Genomic DNA, 26,084 nt, shown 5'->3' on the forward strand with positions numbered 1-26,084 from the left:
CTTGGGTTAAACAGTTCTAGGGAGCAGGAGGACGCAAGACTGCAAGTTCTTTCTGCTTTACCTGCTTACTCTTAGCAAAGGGTGGGAGGGGTGAATAGAGCAGTTTTACATTGAACCTGCAAGTCTTTCAGACTCCAGTCTTTTTTAAAGTAACTTTATTGGGATACAATGCACGTACCACACAACTCACTGATTTAAAGTATAAAATTCCACGGTTATGGTATATTACATCTAAGTTTTAAAAACTGAGGTAAAATATATACGACATAAAACTTACCATTTTAATCATTTTCTCATATACAGCCGAATGGCATTAATTATGTTCACAATGTTATGCAACAATTAATACTATGTCCAAAATTCTTTCATCACATGACCGAAATTCTATAACCAGTAACTCACTCTCTGGTCCCGCCTTCCCCCAGCCCCTGGTAGACTCTGATCTACTTTCCAGCTCTATGGATTTACCTATTCTAAGTATTTCATATAAGTGGAACCATATAATAGTTGTCCTTTTATCTATGGTTTATTTTACTTAACATAATGTATTCACAATTTATCTATCTGTGATGTGACATGAAGAACAACTTCATTCATTTTGAAGACTGAATAATATTCCACTGTATGAATATACCATATTTGGCTATCCAATCATCTACTGATGAACACTGAGCTGTTTCCATCTTTTGGCCATTGTGAATAATGCTGCAATGAGCGTTGGGGAACATGTGTCTGAGCACCATTTCTGGCTCATATGACAGAGTTGGACGATAAAGAAAGCTGAGCGCCAAAGAATTGATGTTTTTGAACTGTGGTGTTGGAGAAGACTCTTGAGAGTCCCTTGCACAGCAAGGAGATCAGTCCTGAGTGTTCACTAGAAGGACTGATGTTGAAACTGAAATTCCAATATTTTGGCCACCTGATGCAAAGAACTGACTCATCTGAAAAGATCCTGATGCTGGGAAAGATTGAGGGCAGGAGGAGAAGGGGACGACAGAGGATGAGATGGATGTATGGCATCACTGACTCGATGGAGGTGAGTCTGAGTGAACTCCGGGAGTTGGTAATGGACAGGGAGGCCTGGCGTGCTGCAGTCCATGGGGTTGCAAAGAGTTGGACACGACTGAGTGACTGAACTGAACTGATGACAGTTCTATGTTTAGCTTTTTGAGGAACCTGTTTTCCATAACTGCTGTACCATTTTCTGTTTCAACCAGAAGTACATGAAGGTTCCAGTCTCTTCATATCTTTGTCAATGCATGTTATTCTTTGGTTTGCTTTTAAATTATAGTCTTCCTAGTGAATGTGGAGTGGTGTCTCACTGTGGTTTTGGTCCTCATTTTCCTAACGCTTCTAACACTATTGATCACCTTTCGTGTTTGTTGGTCACGTGTTTGCCCTCATTGTTGCCAAGACTGTCCTCTGGCTTCTTACCCAGCCAGTATACTTCCTTCAGCAAGGCCTGTCTTCCACTTTTCGAAACCCAGTCCTGACAGTTACTCCCAGAGGCTGCTGTACCATCAAGCTCACCTACACCTAACTCCCCTCTCTAGAAATCAATTCGACAGGCTCTCTGCCATGCCTTGATAGGCCATGTGACAGATTATATTTTCCAAAGATGGTCACAGTAATATTTCCAGACCTAAATGCTCTTCCAGAGCAAGAGCTGAAGTTTAGTCCTCTCCCCTTGAGCTTGGTGGGAGTCTGTGACAGCCTTAAATAAGAAGATGCAGTATAAATGATGCTTGCAACTTCTGAGGATAGCTTCTGTATGGCTCCCTTTTTCTTGGAATAGTCTTCCTTGGAATCCAGCCACCATGTTGTAAGGAAGCCCAGGTCACACAGAGAAGCCACATATAGATGCCATGAGTTCCAGTTAAGGTGGGAAATAACCACCAAGCCAACCTCTAGAGAATGCTACTACATTTGGGGGTAATTTGTTAAACAGCACTAGATAATTCTAACACTCGTAAAACCAGTGTGATAGTCATACTAACTGGATTTTTCTTGGTTATGAAGAAAATGAAGTTCTATATCCTGGCCAGAATCTACCTTGTATCCTTAAAGTCTTCTGAGAATACCCCTACGACCTGAAAATTCATTCATTTTTACAACACTCATCTTGTGCTACCCATAGTCTGAAGCACTGGGGATACAGTAATGACTATAACAGATAAGGCCCCTGCCATGATAGGAAAAAAAAAAAAAAAAAACCCACTGATTTGAATTTCCAGCCTTTCCAATGGCAAACCTAATTTCTGTGAAAGAAGAACATGAAGTGGTGGTGGGGTGGGGGAATAACCATTATGGAGTTTATCACAGTATAGGCTTTAAATCTCTTGGCTCAAAGTATGCCTGTGAGAGAGAGAAAAAACTAAGGCCTGTGAAAGTCACCCATGCAGCTCTAATGTGTTCATTTTCACAGCCATATTTCACAATGTAGTAACATTCTATTACAGGATAATCTAAGTTTATCTGCCCAATGGTATATCCATAACCATTTGACTTGCTTCCAGTCTGTAGTTTTTATTACACTGTATCCCGGTGCACAGATGAGTTTCTCTACAGAACAAACTAGGAGTGGAACTGCAGGGCTTTACCCGATCATGCCAGACTATTTTCCAAGGTGATTGTGCCAACATACCACCGACTAAGAGTGTATGTAAGCTCTGCTGCTTTGCACGCTCGCTGGCATTTGGTATTGCTGGGCTTTAAAACGTGTGCTGTCTTCCAGGAGGGTAGCTCTTTGAGGTTTTTGTTTCTGTTACTAATTCAGTTGAATATACTTATGGTCCTCTGGCTATCCTTTTTCAAAAAATATTTTATTTCTTTTTCTATATTGTGGCAAAATGTATATAAAACTTCCCATTTTAAGCTTCCCCTCCACTATGTGTCCAGGGCATGCACCAGGCATGGGCACAGGCCAAACGCCAAGCTCAGATAAACAAGGAGTTGCTCTGTCCCTGGCTCGTATGAGACAGGCACCACCAACCAGGTAGGGTGCACCATTTTAAGCATTTTACCTGTATGATTCAGGCATTAAGTACATTCCACAAAATTGTGTAACTAACACTATCCTTTTTTAAGAAGTCTCTCATCCATTTTCTATTGAGTTCACAAATCTTGTGTGTTCAGTTCAGTTCAGTCGCTCAGTAGTGTCCGACTCTTTGCAACCCCATGAATCACAGCACGCCAGGCCTCCCTATCCATCACCAACTCCCGGAGTTCACTCAAACTCATGTCCATCGAGTCGGTGATGCCATCCAACCATCTCATCCTCTGTCGTCCCCTTCTCCTCCTGCCCCCAATCCCTCCCAGCATCAGAGTCTTTTCCAATGAGTCAACTCTTCGCATGAGGTGGCCAGAGTATTGGAGTTTCAGCTTTAGCATCAGTCCTTCCAATGAGCACCCAGGACTGATTTCCTTTAGAATGGACTGGCTGGATCTCCTTGCAGTCCAAGGGACTCTCAAGAGTCTTCTCCAGCACCACAGTTCAAAAATATCAATTCTTCGGCGCTCAGCTTTCTTCACAGTCCAACTCTCACATCCATATATGACCACTGGAAAAACCATAGCCTTGACTAGACGGACCTTTGTTGGAAAAGTAATGTCTCTGCTTTTTAATATGCTATCTAGGAGAAGGAAATGGCAACCCACTCCAGTGTTCTTGCCTGAAGAATCCCAGAGACGGGGAAGCCTGGTGGCCTGCCGTCTATGGGGTCGCACAGAGTTGGACACAACTGAAGCGACTTAGCAGCAGTAGCAGCAGCAGGTTGGTCATAACTTTCCTTCCAAGGAGTAAGCGTCTTTTAATTTCATGGCTGCAATCACCATCTGCAGTGATTTTGGAGCCCCCCCAAAAATAAAGTCTGACACTGTTTCCACTGTTTCCCCATCTATTTCCCATGAAGTGATGGGACCAGATGCCATGATCTTCGTTTTCTGAATGTTGAGCTTTAAGCCAACTTTTTCACTCTCCTCTTTCACTTTCATCAAGAGGCTTTTTAGTTCCTCTTCACTTTCTGCTATAAGGATGGTGTCATCTGCATATCTAAGGGTATTGATATTTCTCCTGGCAATCTTGATTCCAGCTTGTGCTTCTTCCAGTCCAGCTTTTCTCATGATGTACTCTGCATATAAGTTAAATAAGCAGGATGACAATATACAGCCTTGACGTACTCCTTTTCCTATTTGGATCCAGTCTGCTGTTCCATGTCCAGTTCTAACTGCTGCTTCCTGACCTGCATACAAATTTCTCAAGAGGCAGGTCAGTGGTCTGGTATTCCCATCTCTTTCAGAATTTTCCACAGTTTATTGTGATCCACATAGTCAAAGGCGTTGGTATAGTCAATAAAGCAGAAATAGATATTTTTCTGGAACTCTCTTGCTTTTTCAATGATCCAACGGATGTTGGCAATTTGATCTCTGGTTCCTCTGCCTTTTCTAAAACCAGCTTGAACATCTGGAAGTTCATGGTTCACGTACTGCTGAAGCCTGGCTTGGAGAATTTTGAGCATTATTTTACTAGCATGTGAGACGAGTACAATTGTGCGGTAGTTTGAGCATTCTTTGGCATTGCCTTTCTTTGGGATTGGAATGAAAACTGACCTTTTCCAGTCCTGTGGTCACTGCTGAGTTTTCCAAATTTGCTGGCATATTGAGTGCAGTACTTTCACAGCATCATCTTTCAGGATTTGAAATAGCTCAACTGGAATTCCATCACTTTCACTAGCTTTGTTCATAGTGATGCTTTCTAAGGCCCACTTGACTTCACAGTCCAGGATGTCTTGCTCTAGGTGAGTGATCACACCATCGTGACTATCTTGGTCTTGAAGGTCTTTTTTGTACAGTTCTTCTGTGTATTCTTGTCACCTCTTCTTAATATCTTCTGCTTCTGTTAGGTCCATACCATTTCTGTCCTTTATCGAGCCCATCTTTGCATGAAATGTTCTTTTGGTGTCTCTAATTTTCTTGAAGAGCTCTCTAGTCTTTCCCATTCTGTTGTTTTCCTGTATTTCCTTGCATTGATCGCTGAGGAAGGCTTTCTTATCTCTTATTGCTATTCTTTGGAACTCTGCATTCAGATGGGTATATCTTTCCTTTTCTCCTTTGCTTTTCATTTCTCTTCTTTTCACAGCTATTTGTAAGGCCTCCCCAGACAGCCATTTTGCTTTTTTGCATTTCTTTTCCATGCGGATGGTCTTGATCCCTGTCTCCTGTACAATGTCACGAACCTCCATCCATAGTTCATCAGGCACTCTATCAGATCTAGTCCTTTAAATCTATTTCTCACTTCCACTGTATAATCGTAAGGGATTTGATTTAGGTCATACCTGAATGGTCTAGTGGTTTTTCCTACTTTCTTCAATTTAAGTCTGAATTTGCCAATAAGGAGTTCATGATCTGAGCCACAGTCAGCTCCTGGTCTTGTTTTGGCTGACTGTATAGAGCTTCTCCATCTTTGGCTGCAAAGAATATAATCAATCTGATTTCAGTGTTGACCATCTGGTAATGTCCAAGTGCAGAGTCTTTCTGTGGTCCGTCGCAGCCAGTGCGCTTCTCCGCTGTCCCAATCTTATGTGTAGCAAGCTCAATGAATTTTGGCATATAAGTGTTTATGATGTTCAACATTTAAGACATCAAACACTGTTAGTACTTTGGGTGGCTCCCCCAGACCTCACTTTTTATGTCCTAAGACTAATCAGCATTCTGATTTTGTGCATTACTTATCTAGAGTAGATACAGTCTGCTTATCTGGAGTAGATACACAGGTGTTCCATGTATCTAGTTTTGATAGAAAAGTGATTCTATGAACTTTCACTCCTGCTGTGAGTGTTTCTATTACAGCTGCTCTGCTTCCTCCCAGGTACTGGGGTACCACCAGCCGTTCAATTTTAGCCATTCTGGTGGGGGTGCAGTTGTCTTTTTTCCTTTTGACTTGTATTGTTTATATCTGAATATGATTACTCTGTTGGTTATATAGGCTACAATTTTCCTATTTCATGGCTTGTTTTACCCTAAAATTAAGAAAGCTGTAATTTTAGCGAGGTCACATTTTCCTTCTGCCTGAAGAATATCCTTTAGAATTTCCTTCAGGTCTGCTGGGCATATATCCTCTCAGGATCTGCCCGAAAAGTGTCTTGATTTCACCTCATTATGTACAGATGTTTTTTTTTTTTTTTTGCATTTTACAGATTTTTTGGGGGGTTCAAAAATTCTGGGTAGATAGGTTATGTCTGGCTTTCATTGCCACCATTGAGAACTCTGCTGTTAGTCCAAGCGTTGCTGCCTTGAAGGGAACCTGTCCTTTTTCTGAGTGCTTTTAATATTTTATATTGGTAGTTCCACAGTTTCACTATGGCAGGTCTTAGATTCAATTTCCTTTTATACATTCTGCTTGGTATATGTTGGACTTCAGAATCTATGGGTTACTATTTGCTGTTGGTTTTAGAAATCTTATCTTTTTCTCTTCTAATAGCATACATTCTTTTTCTTCTCCTTCTGATTAAATGTACATTAGATTTTCTCTTTTAGCGTTTTTGCTTTCTCTTTTGTATTTTCCATCTTTTATGCTCTCCATGATGAATTCCAGATAACCTACTCTGACCTTCTAGTTCAAGGGTCAGCAACCTCCAGCCCATGGGCCAAATCTAGCCTGCCGTCTGTTTTTATAAATAAGGCTTCATGGGAAAATAACTGTCCTCAGTCTCTCATGTGGCTGCTTTTGTGCCACAACGGTGGAGTTGAGTAGTTGCGACAGAAGCAGTATAAGCTCTCAGAGTCTAAAATATTCATTATCTGGTCCTTCACAGAGAAAGTTCTCTGATCTGTGATCTAGTATATTACTATTCTCTTCAGCTGGGTCTGATCTGCTGAGTTAAAATTTTAATTGTAACAGTTTCCTTGAAGTTCTATTCCTTTCTTTTTCCAAGCTGCTATGACTCTTCTTGTAACTTCTGATTCTTGACTGGTATTTTCAAGTTTGTCCTTTATTTCTTGCAACATGTAAAACACAGCTGTTTTATATTCTAGGGAGTCTTTGCAAATGTGTGTCTCATGTTTGTTCTGGCTCTTGATCATAGCTCCTTATTTCCTGCTGTGACGAATTTACGTGTGGGAATCAATGTCCTTAAAAATTACTGGAGGCCTAGAGTCACTCTTCTTCAGTGTGGCCTGTGCTGTCCCGCCAGACGTCTTGGAGACACTACCATCCCTGGAGCAGGTCAGGCTGCGTGTTTATTACAAGACCAGAGAGGTGCAGTCACAGCTGACCATGACAGGGGCTCTTCAGCCCTCCCACTTTGCACATGCCCGGGAGAGTGAAGCCTGCCCCTCTGTCCTTTGGGGTTGGTAACACAGGAAGTCCGAGTGCTCTCAGACTAGTGATGCTCTCAGGGCAGAACTGGCTTCTGTGCGCCACTCACTTCTACAAGTTCCCATTTCGCCTCTAATAAGGTGTGGTAAAATACCTTGTTAGCTTATAAGTGCTTTCCAATCTATGGTTTATTTGGTTTATCTAGCCATTTTTAGCTGTTTTCACTGGGGAACTTGAAAATCAAAAGTTCTGTTTCTTTCTGTCAAAGATCACTGACTAGGGCAGAGCCCATCTTCTTAGGAGAAAGGTGAAAAAGAAAATCTCCTACTGAGGACTTGGAAGAAGCATATAACATGGCCACCACTTTCTCCAGCTTCTGCACAAACGTCAATTCTACCTTTAGAAAGTCAGTCATTTCCAATATGTCAGAGCACCTTTCTTCGGAAGGACTCCTTGTGAAGGTCCTTGATCTAAAAGCAGCATCTGCCTGCCAATGCAGGGGACACAGGTTCGATCCCTGGTCTGGGAAGATTCCACATGCCAGGGGGGCAACTAAGCTCCTGCGCCACAACTACTGAGCCTGTGTATCTAGAACCTGTGCTCCGCAACAAGAGAAGCCATTGCCATGAGGAGCCTGCACACTGCAACTAGAGAGTAGCCCAAGAGCAGCAACAGAGACCCAGTGCAACCAAAACCAAAATAATTAATTACAAATAAATAAATAAAAGCAGCTGGACTGGGGACTTCCCTGGTGGTCCAGCGGCCAAGACTCTGCACGTCCAATGCAGGGAGCCCAGGTTCAATCCCTGGTCAGGGAACTAGGTCCCGCGTGCTGCAACTAAAGATTCTGCATGCCACAACTAAGATCTGAAGCAACCAAGTACATAAACAAATATTTACAAACAAACAAAAGTAAAAGCAGCTGGCTTCTATAACAGTAAATTTAACCCCTTTGGGTTCTCAGTGTTCTCATCTGTCAAATGGGGATAATGACAGCACTTGCCTTATTCAAGCACTGATGATTTTAAGTCTATGTGTGTGCATCACTAAAAACCAGGCCCAGCACACAGATAACCACTAGCCAGACAATCACCAAAAGGAGCTCCTGGACTACATGTTGCTTAGCACAGGGGCCATACACAATTTCTGTTGCATATTCTTATTATTGTTTAAACAACCACTTCAAAAAAAAAATGGGCCGAGGAGCAGATTTCGATTACAGGCCATAGATGCCAATCCCTGACGTCACAATAGGCAGAAGATTGACAGAAACCAGGCAATGTGCTTTAAAACACTTTCCGAGAGGACTTTCAAACGAGGATCAACACTGGAATGATTCTCTCAAATCAGAAGCAGAGACTTTTGTGCCCCCAATGAAGCTACGGAAGGCAGAGCTTGAGAACCTCAGCGTTGTTTGCTGGACACACAACACATTACATCCTATATACAGGCACAACGCAAACGGGACTGATTGTGTTGGCCCGAATAGAGGCAAATATCCACATTACCTGGCCAAAGACTGTTCCACTGGTACTGGCTGCTTGACCAAACAAAGAACCAGTATTACTAGACCCAAAACCTATAAAATAAAAGAAAACAGAAGTTTAATTCGAATGAAACTTCTATACATCAAAGTTTTGTTTTTTGGTTTTTAAATGCCATTCAGGTATGTGAAAGTACCTCAGAATAAATCATTTCAAGAGTAAAATCTGTTTCCCTACCAAGGAAATGGAGAAAATTACGGGCAAATAGTTTTGAAACCTTTTTTTTCACTGTTGAAATTTTATAACAGTTAAAAAAAAAGTCTCAAAGCCTCAGGGACTGAATCCTTGTCTCTACCAAACCCCAGGGGGTGGGGTTGAGGATTCTGAGTAGCTTTTCCCTAGACTCATAGCTGCTAAGAAGTGTTTCCAATGACTGACTTAATATCATGAGTATGACTACTCTCTGGTTTCCTCTAATCTCAAGCGCCAGATTCTTTCAGAGCTGTTTATCTTCCTTCTAGGTGCTGGGTTGAACGGGGCCTGGGAAACCAGGCAGAACTATATATTGTAACAGAAGAGCCCCAGACAAGGAGCTAGACAGCAAGAGTTCCAGTCTTAATTCCTGCTACTGGCCTGGGTAGGGGAGCTCAGGCAGGTCTCAGTGCCTCAATCACAGCTGGAGGAGGCTGTGCAGGCATCTTTCCTCCTAGTTATCACAGGAAGGAAGAGTTTTTCAGAGGTTCTCGGTTGTATTGAAATAGTTTTGATTGCAGACAAGGATTCTCAAGTTTTGACTGCAGAACAAAAGATGCGCTAGAGATAGGTAAATATCCTATTCTCTTTTAAGACCCACAAGGCCTTGTCTCTGCCTGTGCTTTAGACCAACCCGCCACACTTCCCATCACTCAAGCAGGCTGACCAGCCTCTGCACAAGGCACTAGGTGGATCTCAAAACTCTCGGGCATCACTGTGTCTTGCATCCTTTATTGTAGTGGAACATACTGGGAGTTCAGCAAATAGTTATTGAAGACAGGAAGGAACAGACTTCCTTTCTAATAAATTATGAGCCAGCTTCAAATACATTCTCATCAAAGGAATGAACTAGCAGTTGTTTGTAACCCTGCCCACCAAGAAGTCAATGACCTTTGATTCCCCCCTCACCCTCTGAGCCTGACTGCTAAAGAAATGCCTTTCATAAGATAACCATGGAGAAAGGAAGATTAGAAAAGATTCTGGGAGTGTCCCATCTATTGGTTTTTGGAGTAAAAGCAGCTGCTAAGATGGGACATGCAATAGTGAGGATTATGTTTTACTTGAAAAAACTATAAAACTTAAATGATTTTTAAAAAATTATACTGAAAATAGAAAAAAAACCCAACTTTTCAAATGTCACTATCTGCTCTTCTAGGATGCAAGATGGTGTCAGAAGACAATGAAACAAAGGGCTAGGGTGAGGAGCTCTGGAGTCTGGGTCTGGTTCCACCACTGGCACCGAAAGACATTAGATCAGTCACCTCCAGGCTTGACAGTTTTGGACATAATGACCTCTAAAACACCTTCCAAATTTAACATTTCATACTCATGAATCATTCATTACTTGCCATGACTTTAAACTTGTTTTTCTCCCCCATGAAATTGGCACTCTGGTGGAGAACTTGCGGAGAAGCAAGACTGGAGCCACAGTGATTAGACCAAAGAAACGCCCAGGGCCGCCAGTGTCCAAGCCCTCTTACAGACTTTACAGAACCTCTTCTGTTTTCCCTCACTTCCTTTTCATTTCCAAAGCAATGTAGACTTGTTGCAAATGTTTCATATACGGAGGACAACCAAGGAAAAATCTCCTGTAAGTTCTTACCTGAAGCTTGACAGAAGCTAAAGCCAGAGGATGATGCTGTTGTGGTGGCGGCCGAGGTGCCACCAAACACGGAGCCTCCCTGCCCAAAGCCAGGACTCTGACCAAAAGCAGGAGGGTTGTTCTGGCCAAAGAGCCCACCTCCGTTGTTGGTAGATGACTGTCCAAAAGAGAAGGAGCTGGAGCTACTGGTGCTCGAAGAGGCTCCGAAGACATTCCCGCTGGTGGACGTAGGGGTGGAGGACACGGACTGACCAAAAGCAGGCACAGAGCTGAACCCAGGCTGACTGAAGGAAAAGCTGCTCGTGGGGCTGCTGGTCGACTGCCCGAAGGCCGGGGCCTGCCCAAAGCCCGGCTGTCCGAAGACCCCTGGGGTGGAGGTGCCAAAGGCAGGGCTGCCAAACCCTGAGCTGCTGACCTGTGGCGCGGCGGCCGCTGTGCTGGCCATGCTGCCTGTCTGCTGCCCAAACAGGCTGGGGGCAGTGCTGGCGGCCACGTGCCCAAACATGGGGGTCGCCGAAGGGGCGGTGGCTGTGTGGCTGGTGAGCTGGCTGAAAGCCGAGCTGGAACTGGCAGCGGAAGGCTGAGTGAAGACAGAGGAGTCATAAGTGGCCATCCCAAACACCGGGGTCTCCGTGGCTGGGCCTGGAGCAGCACTGCAAACAGCACTGGAGGTGGTGGCAGGTCTGGATGTTTCTGGGGCCACAGGGATGCTGCTTGAGGCTCCAGGTGCTGAGATGGTGGCTGGCCCAGGCACAGAGACGGTGGGGCCTGGGGACGGCAGTTCCGTCTTGACGTCTGGGACCCCAGGGGCTGCTGGAGCAGCCTCAGCCGTAGACACCAGGACACTGGTACTGGCCGCTTCGGTGCTAGGGCTGCTGACGGCAGGCTGGGTAAGAACAGGCTCTTTCTTCCCAGAGTCGGGAGTTTGAAGCGGAGCCTGGGGAAGCGGGGTTGGTGGCTGCTGCCCCAGGAGGGAGGCAGTTGATGCCGAGGCCTCATTACTGCCTGGCTTCTCGGGCAGAGCTGATGACGCGGCTGCTTCTGAGCTTTTACCAGAGCCCGTGGGCAGGGTGGGGGCAGACCCTGAGCTCAGGGGGCTGCCAAACGGCAAGGTGGGGAGTGACGTGGGCAGGGGCGTGGCGGTGGACTGCGGGGTGGAGGAGGGTGCTGTGCTGCTCGTTGGTTGGCCTCCAAATGAAAAGCTGGTCTTGCTACCACTGAAAAACAGGCCCCCAAAACTGATCGCCCCGGAGGAGCCTGCACTGGTGAGTGGCAGGTTGCCAAAGACGCCCGTTGAGGAGCTGCTGGGGCTGGGACTGGCTGCTGCTGTTGGTGCCGCCGCAGAGGTGGACTCGGGGGGCTCTGCAGGCTTCCCCAGCGCCGCAGGGCTGGGAGAACTGAACCCGGAGGGGGCGGCAGGGGTCTTGGTGGGCTGTGCACCGGCACTGGTCACGCCTGGGGACGGCGCCTTGCTGGCTGGCTTGGTGGGCTCGTCTGCTTGGCCGACCCGCAATCCTGAGAAACTTCCCAGAGTCTCTCCCGCCAGGGAGCTTGGGAACAGCAGCTCACCCAGCTTGGACGGTGGCGCCTCCAGCTTGCCAGCAGGGGTGGAGAGAGAAATTCCAGAAGGGGCTGCAGGTCTGCTGCTGGATGGGGCGGACTCTCCTGGCGTGGCACCAGCTGCTCCCGTGCTACCTGATGTCATCGTCCCCGTGGAAGGTAAGCTTTCAGGAACGGTCTCATAGAAAGGCTTGCCTCCCCCGCCAAAGGAGAACGCATCAAGCTGGCTTGACTCTTTGGTGGGGGGTGCTGACCCTGGCAAGAAAAAGAAATTAGGAGATGGGTTGGCTGTCACAAAATATGACCGATCACAGCCTCACTGACTTCTCTAAGCCAGGGCCTCTCTCCTCACTTGACCTCATCAGGACAGCCTGTTCTGACAGCACCGTCCTTGACGGGGACAGAATGTGTGCTTCTCCGTGGGGACATGACCTCTGAGTTGTCTCACTGAGGTGAGACGAACGCACGTTCTTTTTATCACCATTAAGTCACAACAAACACACCTATATCTAGAGTACCTGAAGTTAACCTAGTTGTCCACAAGAGAAACGAAAAGACCTCAGGCACATTTCCTCCCGCGTGTGTGTCTCAGGAATAACATTCTCAGCACATGCTAGCCTATGGACCTCTTCTTGACAAGACAAGGAATTGATTCCATATGGTAGTTTTTCCTTTGCTTTTATGGACAAAGTGTCAAGCCACAGGTCATCTTTCTTACCTACAATTAAGGGCTACTTCCTAGTGCTCTCCTCACAGAGTGCTCTCACAGTGGCACTGTGGTCTGCTGGGCAAGGACATGAGGGGCTGAGGCTGAGGGCTCTGCCACTTGCTGGCTGTGCCACTCTGGAAAAGTTAATTGACTTCTCTGGGCTTCAGTGTCTCCATTTGGAAGACAGATAATAATAGCCACACCTCATAGAGTTGTTGCAAAGATGAAATAAAATGTAGGTAAAGTACTCACAAAGCCTGGTCAAAAAAGTGGTCAACAAAGAAGACTAAAATTTGATATTTATAAACGGAAACTGGTCTGTTGCAAGTGCCAGACTTTTAAGAAGTCTGGCTATCACAAACGCCTGGGAGCACTGCAAAGGCCCTGCTATCTGCAGGTAGCTTCCAGAAACCCCGCTTTGTGTCACTGGCGTTGTACTGAGTTGCTTGTGATTTTGGATTGCTGTCTGTTCTGGTATTAATGACAATGGTTATGGAATTTCTGTTGTGTTTTATTCCTAATGTATTTCATTTAGGATTTCTGACAATTATTTTGTTCTTGCCAATCTTTTTATACCATTGAGCTGTTTTTCTTTTAGAAAGTGAGACTGGGGAGAGGAGTGGGCCTCAACGGTATTCTGCCACATCTAAGTGGGCAGAACCGTTTAGGAATCACTGCTCCAGACAGAAAAGATAGAATGAAATCAACAACCTTTTAAGTGCCGCACAAAGACTGGGTTTAGGATGTCTGGTATGCTTTCAGCTCCCGAATATCCCTCTAGCAGATTTTAAGAGATCCCTTTTTTACCAAAAAACGTTCATCACTTGGGCTGACACAAAGAAAAGCACTCATAAAAATAGGTGCTGAAGGAAAAGTTGAAAGATGGTCATTGTCTTATTTATTATAGGAAAACCTGGAAAAAGCCTGAACCGTCCAAGAGGGGGATGGTTAAATAAATTATGGCACATCCGCAAGACATTTAAACAAGACTCATTAATATTGGAAAACTCACAAGGATTGTGTTAAATGAAAAGGTAGAAGCAAAAACCCCAAAAGGAAATAGAACTGCAATGGTTAAGGGTACAATGTGTGATTCTAGAACATATTACTTTAATAAAAAATATAAACACTTATAATAAAAGCTTTCTTTTTAAAACAGAAGTAAACTCATTTACTTTGAACTGAGAACTTGAAGGCACTTAAAAAATACATCTGGTTTCTAATAGGTCCTCAAAGTCTTTTAAACATTAAAAACATGCTGGGAGATGTCGGTCTGAGCTTCCCAGCTGGCTCAGTGGTAAAGAATTTGCCTGCAACGCAAGAGACTCAGGTTCGATCCCCAGGTCGGGAAAATCCCCAGGAAAAGGAAATGGCAACCAACTCCCGGAAAATGCCATGGACAGGAGGAGTCTGGCGGGCTACAGTCCATGGGGCTGCAAGAGTTAGACGCGACGCAGTGACTGAACAGCAACAACAGATGTTGGCAGATGCACCGACATGCACGAGACAAGTGTGCTTCCTGATAGGTTATCAAGGAAAAAAGATGCGTTTAGTCTTTCATTTCTGTAGTACTGTGTGTGTGTTCAGTCACTCAGTCCTGTCGGACTCCATGGACTGTAGCCCACCAGGCTCCTCTGTCAATGGAATTTCCCAGGCAAGAATACTGGAGTGGGTTGCCATTTCCTCTTCCAAGGGATCTTCCCAACCCAAGGATCGAACCAGCATCTCTGTGTCTCTCCTGCCTTGGCAGGTGGATTCTTTACCATTGCCTATCTCAACCTACAAATTGATACAATTTTGACTTCATTTAAAAATTTTTTTTAAATTATGGAAGTATGATAACACTTTACAGGAAACTGGGAAAATACAGAACAAAGTTACATATAGTTTCACTACATATTATGATTATTAAAAATTGATATAATTTTAAATACCATAAGACAAAGATGGAGAAAGAAATTTTAATTTGCATGTAAACATTCACATTTAAAGCACAGCCTTGCCTTTCTCAAAGCAAACCCTTTCTGAGTTTTTAACTATGAAGACAAAAGTCATTCCCTAGTTTCTAAAATCTAGCCTATTTCTAATGCATAATATCAACACCAAGTTCACTGCAGATACTTTAAGCAAGATGCGGCAGCAAGTAAAATGTCAACCAACCTGCCCCCCTCAAACCTGCACTTGTTTAGAGGGAAACACCAAAGTGAGGCGACTCTGCAGAGACTGTACCTTGTGTGGCAGTGAAGTTAGAAGACGGTGTTGGTGTGACTATCCCAAAATTAAAGCCAGTCCTAGGGGGTGGAAGAAAAGAAGTTAAAAATGAACAGACTTAAGGCACAACATTGCCCTTTTAACAGTACATTTTATAATTCATTCACATAATCTACTCTCCAGGGACCTGCAATCCATAGATAAATATCAACAAGCACATTGACTCTGAAGCAGCAGAGCAGAGCTCTCAAAGCTGGGGTGGTGGGGAGGGGAAGCGATTTGTGCGTGAGGTGAGAGGGGAGCAGCAAGTGAGGAGGCCTTGGCGGAACATCCAGGCTTTCCATGGTAGAGGGGGTGGGGACCTATTTCAAGGAAAGTGAAGGAGCACTAGGACTGTGCCTTGGGATGGTGGCCAGAGCGGGTGTCTTGCCTAGTGAGGGAGACGGGACGGGCTAGATGAGGAGGAGCCTATGACCCACCCAGGGAGCACATCAGGACAGCACATGCCACTGGGGGAGACAACAGACAGTATGAAATGGAAGCCACCGTCTCTGCTGTTCGGATAAAACGCTTAGTCCTTGGCTGGGAAATTTGGTTCAAAAACTTTAAAAAAAAAATTTTGGTTGCACCAAGTGGCTTGTGGGATCTCACTTCCCTGACCCACACCGCACCCAGCCCACAGAAATGAAAGCGCTGTAGCTGTACCCTAACCATTAGGCTGCCAGGAAACGTCCCTCAAAAACCTTTCCGACTCTTTTCATCCTCTCCTCTCTTTCTGTACATTTTCTTCACACTGTGAGTGAAGACACTACAGCCAAAGAAGAAAACCCAGCACCAGTTAAGCCAGAATGGAGTACTCATTCTGAGAAAAGTTCAAATAGCAAATTAAAAACTATTGGATTGGTCAAAAAGTTCATTTGGGTGTTTCTGTAAGATGTTATGGAAAACCCCAAATGAACTTTTTGGCCAACCTGATAAAAAGCTTTAAAACAGAAGGGGCCAAGCATATCAAACAGAGTAACAGTAAAGAGTAGAGTTAGGTTTCTTTTTTTAAATTCGTCACTGGCTTCATCAAATGGTCCAAGACCACCTAAGATGTGTTAAATATTTTTTCACCTTAAAAAAAAAAGAAAACAAATCTCTTTCTTTGTCTCAACTCTGGTAAAGAAATTTGATGTAACAGAGGTAAGCAACTGACCCATGACCCAAACCTCTGCAGGTTATTTTAAAGACGGGAAGAAGATTATCAGGTTCACAGAAGTAAAGATTAATTAAAAGATGCAATAGCTCCTGGAACTGACCTACTCTCTAAAATTGTGCTCCAAACTACCTTTGGGGAGTAGAAAACATAATGATTTACAGGAAAATATATATAATGTCCCCCTTGAAATTCTATTCAAACACCCTCCTTTCTCGTAATGTGTTAGGCAGAAGGGTGTTCAAGAAACAAACTCACAGCAGGGAAAAGAGACTGTGGTTAGTGTGATTCCAGTTACAAAGCATAAACTGGAAGAGCTTGAGGCTTTTCTAACGGAACTGAATGTGCAACCCTTCACGGTGAAAACAATCTTTGGATGAGTATTTATCTCAGCCACACAGAGACTAACTCCACCCCAAGCAGAGAGAGGCTCTGCCAACTCTCACCGGTTTCATGATGAGTGTTCACAGCATAGTGAAAAGGTACACCCCCTCCAACGTTAATAAGAACTTCCTTTGGACTGAGGGTTAGAAGACCCTTTTGTTTTTAAAAGTAACTCAATTTGACAAGTACAGACATCATCACTTTTAAAAAAATGAAACAGAAATGGACTTCCGCACATCTATATAAAACCCAAATTCTTAAATGGCCACTGTTTTGATTGCTCAGCAGTCTAGTACAACATGACCCCTCAGGGCAGCGAAGCCAATCCAAGGTCTCACCCAGCTGCCAGATGGTGTCAGAATGAAAAGATCTGTGTGATAAACTAGAGCAACCACAGACCCACTACCCAAACAAGCCTTATCCTAAACAACAAAACAAACAAGTCAGTAAGAACACACATATAGAATTGAACGGAAAAGGGGAAACAGATTTATATTAGGACACTAAGCTACTCCCACTATCATTAAATGTGTCATTGTGGAGATAAGAACTCTGGCTTCATATAAGTATACCCACTGACTATAAGATTTGAGAAGCAATCTATAAGGATGCTGGTGATCTGCCACAAAACTTAAGTTCACAACTGACCCTGATGAAAATGAGAAAGGCTTGCTGAACTGCCCAACAGTAGACGGGGTAGAAGTCACAGCTGTTTCTATCTTGGTTGCCACTGGTCCTGGAATTAGGGGAAAAAAATAAGAGCATTACAAAAAACCAAACACCATTTTAGTTTAATTCTCTGCGGCACTGAATGCGTAGTGCCGTGCAAAGTGCAGCCCCAGGTCACGTGCTTCCTGTAGGTCGGCAGTCAAGGGGCGAGTGAGGACTCAGCCGTGCTCACGGTCTCTGAATGGGCTCTCTGGCTCCATCACTGTCAATTTCAAACCAAGGCATGCCACTTTACCTTTCCAGGAAAGACCTCAAAGTAACTGGAGTGCAGTTCAAATCTAAGGCTTTAAAAGTAGATTTTGCAAATACTGAAATGTGATATATATCAAAGGAAAAGAAACTCCAAGGGGAAACAGGTCATGTGAAATATCTCTGAGTAGCAACTTCACGGCTATTGGCTTTCTTGCCGCATCTCTGTATTTTCCAGAGACTTCTTGTATTACTATTAGTTAATCACAGGTCTGCTTCTTTGTTTTTTATTACAGAGGTAACTCGACTGCTGTCACACAGAGAAATGTGGAGAGTTAAAGTGTAATCCGTCATCTTCCCCACATCTGGTGTACTGTGGCTGCTTGCTAACAGGCTGGGGCATTACCCACACTCTCTCCCCCACCTTTCCCTCTCTTTCTAAAAGGAGAAGGGGGCTGGGGGAATGATATTTGAGAAGCCTAAATCAAACCAACCCAAACAATACGAAAAAGCATCTTCTCTTTATATAAGTATGGAGTAAAGATTTGCAAAATTATCTAAAACACTACTATAGCACAATGTGATGTGTACAAGGATGTCTAATGTAGCCTCACTTATAATTTTGAAAAGTTAAGAACAATCTGAACTATCAGCAGAGTATTGGTAAAAACTTAACAGGGTACAACTGTACAGCGAATGGATTAAAATGAGAGAGGCAGACTTGTACCAGATCTGAAAAGATAAACATGATATTTTCCTGGGGGGAGGGAGGAGAGGGGACAGATTACAGATCAGTATATACAGGATATGGCTATCTTTGTTTAAAGAAACCAACAGATACACATCAATTCTTTGAGGGCTGTTATCTCTGGAATAGGGAACTTACACATTTTCTACATTATATAGTTCCACACCATAGACTTTTTGTGGTCCTGTAACAGTTTTAAAATCAGGAAAACAATGAAGGTATTTCCATTATTAATTAATACGGGAATTATTCTATAGAGGTTTCAGAGATGACTTTTTGTTGCTGTTAGAAGTTTTTGCAAACTCTTAAATAGTGTTTTTCAGGGAAATTTTCCTGCTCAAAAAAAGTCTGTTTCTGGCAAGTAGAAACAGAAGGACATCTAGCAATGAGAGCGAATGTTTCACAATCATCATTGAATGACGAATCTTAGAAATTTCTTTCCAAGTCATGCTAACTGCCCCTGAGATGTTCTTGATTCTTAATTTCAAGAGTGACAAAAAACTCTCCAATAAAATCCTTGAAAGAGGTTAGGATATATAATCTTTCAAACTTTCTTCTAAAATATTAGCCAGAAATAGAAACAAACTTCTTAATTTGAATCTTAAATGATTCAAAAGTCTTTGACAACTGCACTAAAATTTCGCTTCTAAGTTAAAGTTTTAGCTCCTAGTCGAGAAGTGCTACATACGGCCTTCTCATGGAAGGCTTATATGATAAAAACTGTGCATTAGTCTGAATTCTAGAATACAGCATTGGCTACACAATGATTTTCTTCTGAGTGTAAGGAATATTTACTGAGGATAAACCCAATATGCAATGAGAAAGCTTCTGACTACAGAGGAAGTTGGGATGATAGCATGACTATGTAGAGATTATGGTAGGCAGACTACTCATGTGAAGTTCAGCATCTCTGACAGAATTTATTAGCTTAAAGACCCACTTGAGAGCAAGAATCAAAATAAAAGCTGGAGTTCAGAGCACAGGGAGAATGCTGGGCTGTGGGTGGCACAAGAGCCCTGAAGCAAAAAGTGACACACGCCAAGTGAAGTGGGCTCTGACAGGAGCCAACAGAAGAGGCCTACATTAAGCTAGGCTGGATGCACAAGCACGCTTCTGCATGAGGTGGGCTCAGGCCAGCAAGGATGCCTGCTCAGAGCACTTTATGGTGACTGTAAAGGCTAATTTCAGTGAAGAGGCCTGAGTGTTGGAAGCATGTGAAGCTACAGTCTTTCAATACTGGATTATATCCTCTTATCGTGTACTATGCTTAGTCACTCAGTCATGTCCCACTCTTTGTGACCCCATGGACTGTAGCCCACCAGGCTCCTCTGTCCATGGGATTCTCCAGGCAAGAATACTGGAGTGGGTTGCCATGCCCTCCTTCAGGGGATATTCCCAACCCAGGGATCGAATCCAGGTCTCCGTATTGCAGGTGGATTCTTTACTATCTGAACCACCAGGGAGGCTCTCCATTTATATTGTAACGGATCCATTTTACTTTCTATATTTTACTGGCTTTTGAATTGTCCTTAAAAACCCAGAGAGTTTTTCTTTCCCTTTAGTAGAAGAAATAAGAGTTCAATGTTTGGATCCACTTCTCTCAAAACTTCGATATCCAACAAGGCAGGTGCTTCTTTTAGGAAAAACGTTTAAAGGCAGGCTTTCTCCTACTGCTCTCCTATTTCAGAAGTCTACAGGGCTGCCAAAGGGCACTTTCTGGAGATTCTACATCCCCTGAGGCTTTTCAAATATGTCTTTACTTTATTTCACATTAACTGCCTTTGTGATCTAGAACAATTAAATTCTTCTGTGGAAAACATCTTTCACCTTTTATTTTCACTAAAACAAAAGTGCAAACTGACCTGAAGCTTTATCACCAGATGACAACTGACTGGATGCTGGTGGGGGCCCAGATGGCTTTAGGGCATTTATCAGCGATCCCTGTAATAGGAGGAAAACATTTATGTGACCTACAAAACAGTCTCTGGAATAAAGGAACATGTGAAATGATAACATAATTTAAAATAAGCAAGCACAAACACTTCTATTTAGTTAAGTTTTGTTCTTCAGTTTCAATTTAGGTCAGTATGTTTAAATGTAATATCACTTCAGAGACGGGGATACTCCACAAGCACAAGAATACAGGGTCCTGCTTGCCGAGCCTGCAGTTCCGTCCGCAGCGCCTAACGCACTGCTCAGCACATGAAAGGCATCAGCGTGTTTGAAACACAAATGAAGGAAGAAGTAAATGAATGAAATACATCCTGGCTCTCAACAAAACTCATAGTAAGCTTAAGAAGCCGGACTGCCCAACTTCTCCATCTCCAGTCAATGTTCTTTTTCTCGTTTGTTACGATTTGTGCCTCGCCACGTGTCCTCCAAGGTGAAGATGGGAAGCTCCAGGAGAAAGACCAGTGCCAACTGCTGAAGTGCCATGTTAAGTCAGGGCAAACTACGGAGGAGACGGCCACGTCTGAGAACTGCTGAAGCACCATGTTAAGTCAGGGCAAACTACGGAGGAGACGGCCACGTCTGAGAACTGCTGAAGCGCCATGTTAAGTCAGGGCAAACTACGGAGGAGACGGCCATGTCTGAGAACTCACATTAGGCAAGTTCTGAGGGTCAATCTCAAACACAGTCTAAAATGACCTTTCTAGAGACAGAGTTGAGTAGCAGAGAAACCAGGTTTTTTTAGGGAAAGTTTCAGAGAGGGCTTGATCTGCCTTTCCGCCATCTCCTATTATTTTTTTCTGGATTGTTTAAGTGTCTACAATATAACCTATTTTTGTAAGAGACCATGTTTATCAGGCAAAAGCCTGCAAGTAGACATAACAAACATCACTGAAGATGCAAAGTATGAAAAACAGGGATGATAGGAGAAAGCAGAAGACTCTGTTCCCTGGAGGCTGATACTGAAAGGTCCAATGAACAAAGCAGTGGGCAGGGAGAAGCTGCAAGATGGGTTCCAGCCCTGGTTCCATCATTCACTACCGGTGGAAGCCTGCGTCAGTCACTTGAGCCCTGGTTTCTTCATTAGTGAAACGTAGCTGAACATCTGTCTTGTCTATACGGCTGTTGTATGGGTTAACTAAGACAAATGAAAGTAAACTTGAACTCCATACAGATACCCTCCATACAGAGAATTATGACCCAAGATTACCAGATGCAGAATATTACATGGTCAACAAAGACATCATCGGGTCCTGACTGACCTACTAGCTCAAAACCATCATAAATTGTGGGGAAAGGATCACAGGTTTTTTTCAGAGTTCATTTAAAAGACGTGGGAAAAATTTTTTAAAGTAAAATAAAAAATAAACAGTGCGGGGACTTAGTACCAGATTGTCTTCAGTTACAAGGACAGTCACTGCATGTCACATTAGCAAAGCAAAAATCAGCAATTTACCTGCTTAGCTTGGTTGGCAGGCGCTGGAGTCAACACCGGGTGAGGCGTTTTGGCTGCAGAGTATGGCCCTGAAGAACTGGAAAACACAAAGCAAGCGCTCAGGAGCAAGGCATGACTGGGGGAAATTCATCCTCAACCCCGAGCCACCTTCTGTGCAAAAAGGTAATACCAGTTTTGGGGTAGAACACAGATGTCTCAGACCCTAATCAAAATCATTTGACATGTTTCTGATTGAAGAATAAATTCTTTACATGAAATTTGGTCTTTAGCAAAAGTCAAAGCAATGACCTTAAAATGTATCTTCTTCCTGAAATTTTAAGGAAAAAAAGTTATGGATATTCAGAAGTAGATCTTTTTCTTATTTGCAGAGAAAGCTTTCTCCACCTCCTCCCCATCACCCACCACCATTCCAGACCATGTGGGAAATTCCTGATTCTCTTTTCCAAGTCTCAGAAAATGTTCATCAGGATCGACGGGGTGTATATGATCTTCTCAAAGCAGAGCTCTCAGCTTCTCATAGCAACCAGCCCCGAGAGCTCACCACGTCAGCACACAGGAGAGTTAAACCAACCACAGCTCCGTGCCCAACCTGCACTTTTGTTGTAGTGTCAATACGAAAAGTGCATCCTGTCTACGTAGAAAGAGTTCTCACCATCTTTTGTTATCCGTGAACATAGTATGCATGGAACTGTTATTTTAATAACTACTTAGTGTTAATTTTGTTGTTGCTGTTGTTTAGTTGCTCAGTCATGTCTGACTCTTTGCGACCCCATGGATTGCCAGGTTCCTCTGTCCATGGGATTTCCCAGGCAAGAATACTAGAGTGGGTTGCCATTTCCTTCCCCAGTGGATCTTCCTGACCCAGGGATTGAACCTGGATCTCCTGCATCTGCAGACAGATTCTTTACCACTGAACCATCAGGGAAGCCCACTTAGTGTAAATATGTGAGGGAAAAAAAAATCCCCTGTTCAACACAAAGCTCTATTCGTGGCTCCAGGGAGCAACTCTTTTCATCAATGTATCTGTCCTCTGTCCAGAGCTCCTCTGACTGATAGGTATAGCAGTAACAACTGTAGCATCTGGTTTTATTTCTCAGAACTTTCGCTTAAGGAGGATTAACAATTTTCCATTAAAAAGTTAACTTGTGAGAGAAAAGACAAAAATAAACCCATGCTTTATGGGAAAAAATTACCAAACATCTTAATAATCTTACAGTTACCTCAGGATACTCTCTTGGAATAACACGAAAATCTTCCCAAACTTTATTAGATTCAGAGAGAAGGAAAAAAAATGCAGTTGTTTTCAATAAAACCCTCTTTATTTTCCTACTGAAGAGAGAAGCAACTACAAATGTGCGCCTCTCTGAAGAAATGCACACTGGTCCCCCGAGATACTCAACCGAGCAGGTACACAGGGACGCCCCCCCATCTGCTTACACTCCAACAAGAAAAGGAATGTATGCATGAGAGGCTGGGACTGAGAAATCCCTGGGCAGACACAGCAACCTTAGGTGGGAAAATGACTGCAGCTCATGAGAGTCACAAGGGAGGTACAAATCTTTCATGCTTTCTCAAAGATGAGCTAAAAAAAACTACGAATAAAAATAAAAGCAGCAATTTACCCGACTTTAGAACATTTATATCTCAAACTTAGTTATGATATGATGGTAGATTAAATCATGCATGAAGCAGACTAAGTGCAATTATTCTTCTGTTTATTTGTGATAAAGCCGTAAATCTCTTGGGTGTCCTAAATCCCCAAACATGCAAAATAGGATTCACAGTATTTACACACTGGGCCACATGACGACCCAGCAGAGAAATAAATGCTGTTCATGCACTCAGCTAGTAAACGAACTGATTAAGTCAGATCCACCATGATCTAACGGAGCAAGCAGAAAAGGACAGTATACTGCTAAATAAATGTGTTCAAAGACTTGTACATGATCATGAACCAAAACAATGGAAATCAACAGCTAGACATGTTCAGGAGGAGATGCAAACACCAAACTTGGAATTATCATATTCTGGATGACGGTATTCTACTAGCAGTATGCACCTGAGAAGAGATCATCAGAAATTCACCTGAAATGTTCTGTTCCACAACTGAAAACAGAAATCAAAGGACCACAGGCAGAAAATGGCACTGTAACATACATCTACCTCCATTTCATCAAAAGTATGTGACAATCCTAAACATTTATGCAACTAACAACAGAACTACAAATGAGGCAAAAAAAAAAAGCTAGAACTGAAAGAAAAATAAGCAAATCCATAGCTACACTTGAAAATACCAACACTATTCTCATTAACTGATGGAATAATCAGACAGAAGATTATCATCATCTACTACAGATGGTGACTGCAGCCATGAAATTAAAAGACGCTTACTCCTTGGAAGGAAAGTTATGACCAATCTAGACAGCATATTAAAAAGCAGAGACATTACTTTGCCAACAAAGGTCCATCTAGTCAAGGTTATGGTTTTTCCAGTAGTCATGTGTGGATGTGAGAATTGGACTATAAAGAAAGCTGAGCACCGAAGAATGGATGCTTCTAAACTATGGTGTTGGAGAAGACTCTTGAGAGTCCCTTGAACTGCAAGGAGATCTAACCAGTCCATCCTAAAGGAAATCAGTCCTAAGTGTTCATCGGCAGGACTGATGTTGAAGCTGAAACTTCAATACTTTGGTCACCTGATTGGAAGAGCTGACTCATTTGAAAAGCTTCTGATGCTGGGAAAGATTGAAGGCAGGAGGAGAAGGGGACAACAGAGGATGAGATGGTTGGATGGCATCACTGACTCAATGGATAAACTCCGGGAGTTGGTGATGAACAGGGAGGCCTGGCGTGCTGCAGTCCATGGCGTCGCAAAGAATCGGACAAGACTGAGTGACTGAACTGAACTGAAGTACTTTAATTGACATTTATAGAACATGCCACCCAATAAGAGCAGTGGCACAGAACATTTACCAAGATGACTGACATTCTAGATCAAAGATTGGCAAACTAGAAACAATAGACCAGCTGCCTGCTTTTGTAAATAAAGTTGAACTGTAATAAAGCCATGCCCATTCATTTACGTTTTGTTTATGGCTGCATTCAGGCTACAATGGCAGAGTTGAGTAGTTGAGGCAGAGACTGTATCTCCCAAAAGCTTAAATTATTTACTGTATGGCCTTTAAAAAAGAAAAACCTTGTTGACCCCAGTTCTGGGTCATAGAAGAAGTCTCCATAAAACCTAAAGAATTCAAGTCATACAAAACATGTCTAACCATGATGAAATTAAATTAAAAATCAATAACAAAAAGATATCAAGAAAATGCCCAATTATTTAGAAACACACTTTTAAATATCCCATATGTATACAAAGAACCCAAAATGTTTTGAACTAAATGAAAATGAAAAAATAACATTCAAATCTGTGGGAGGTAGCCAAAGCAGTTCTTAGACAGAACTTTATAGCACCAAATGCCTGTGTTGTAAGAGAGCAGCATCAGATTAATGACCTTAGCTTTCACCTTAAGAAACTAGAAGAGTAAATAAAATCCAAAGTAAGCAGGAAAATGAAATAAAGATCAAGAAGGGGAAAAAAAAAAATCAATGAAGCCAAAAGCTGGCTTCTTTGAGATCAATAAAATTGATAAAACTCTAGTTAGACTGATGAGGTTAAAAAAAAGACCCAAATTACTATTAAGAGGAAAATAAAATCTATATACATTTAAAGGATGATAATCAGTGACTATTAATGAAAAACATGCCAATAAATTCAACAAGTCAAGTGAAATGAATTTCTTGAAATATACAAACTACCAAAGAAGTAGATAAGCTTAACAGTCATATATGTACTAAAGAAACTGAAATTTCCAAGCCAAAATAACTTTACTGGTGAATTCTACAAAAATTTAAGGATGAAATAGTAACCAAGCTACAGAAACTCTTAGTGGAAATTGAAGAGGAAGGAACACTTTCTGACTCATTCTATAAGGGTAGTATTACTCTGAAGTTAAAATGCAAGAAAGACATTACCAGAAAAGAAAATCTACAGACCAATATCCCTCATTAAGACAGAGGCAAAACTATCAACAAAATTTTGGCAAATTGAGTCCAACCATATATTAAAAAGTTGAATACATTATTACTGACGATTGGTTTAACATTAGAAAACCAATCAGTGTGGCGAGGGTACCAAGACAATCCAAGGGGAAAAAGGTTTTTCCAAAAATGGTGCCGCACAACTGGGTGGTGGTGGTTCAGTCACTAAGCCGTGTCTTTGCGACCCCATGGACTGTAGTT

General features: G+C 42.9%; 1 protein-coding gene and 2 non-coding genes across 4 annotated transcripts in view; 1 reads left to right on the forward strand and 2 right to left on the reverse strand.

Annotated features, from left to right (window-relative positions):
- The window catches only part of NUP214 (nucleoporin 214), an 89,075-nt gene that overhangs the window by 18,959 nt on the left and 44,032 nt on the right, over positions 1–26,084 (reverse strand). For both annotated transcript variants that reach the window (XM_070378830.1, XM_070378829.1), the window contains exons 25-30: positions 21,789–21,864; positions 20,245–20,323; positions 17,365–17,452; positions 15,153–15,214; positions 10,655–12,469; positions 8,824–8,894 (exon numbers count right to left, since the gene is read on the reverse strand). In XM_070378830.1, coding sequence (XP_070234931.1) covers positions 8,824–8,894; positions 10,655–12,469; positions 15,153–15,214; positions 17,365–17,452; positions 20,245–20,323; positions 21,789–21,864 — 2,191 coding nt within the window. The remainder of the gene's footprint in view (positions 1–8,823; positions 8,895–10,654; positions 12,470–15,152; positions 15,215–17,364; positions 17,453–20,244; positions 20,324–21,788; positions 21,865–26,084) is intronic.
- LOC138990054 (small nucleolar RNA SNORA48) lies at positions 2,887–3,017 on the reverse strand. The gene has a single exon (XR_011466228.1). It is a non-coding gene; the product is annotated as a small nucleolar RNA SNORA48 (small nucleolar RNA).
- Positions 8,061–8,133, forward strand: TRNAG-UCC (transfer RNA glycine (anticodon UCC)). The gene has a single exon. It is a non-coding gene; the product is annotated as a tRNA-Gly (tRNA).

The sequence above is a fragment of the Bos mutus genome, chromosome 11 (genome assembly GCF_027580195.1).
Source record: "Bos mutus isolate GX-2022 chromosome 11, NWIPB_WYAK_1.1, whole genome shotgun sequence".
Classification (NCBI taxonomy): Eukaryota; Metazoa; Chordata; class Mammalia; order Artiodactyla; family Bovidae; genus Bos; species Bos mutus.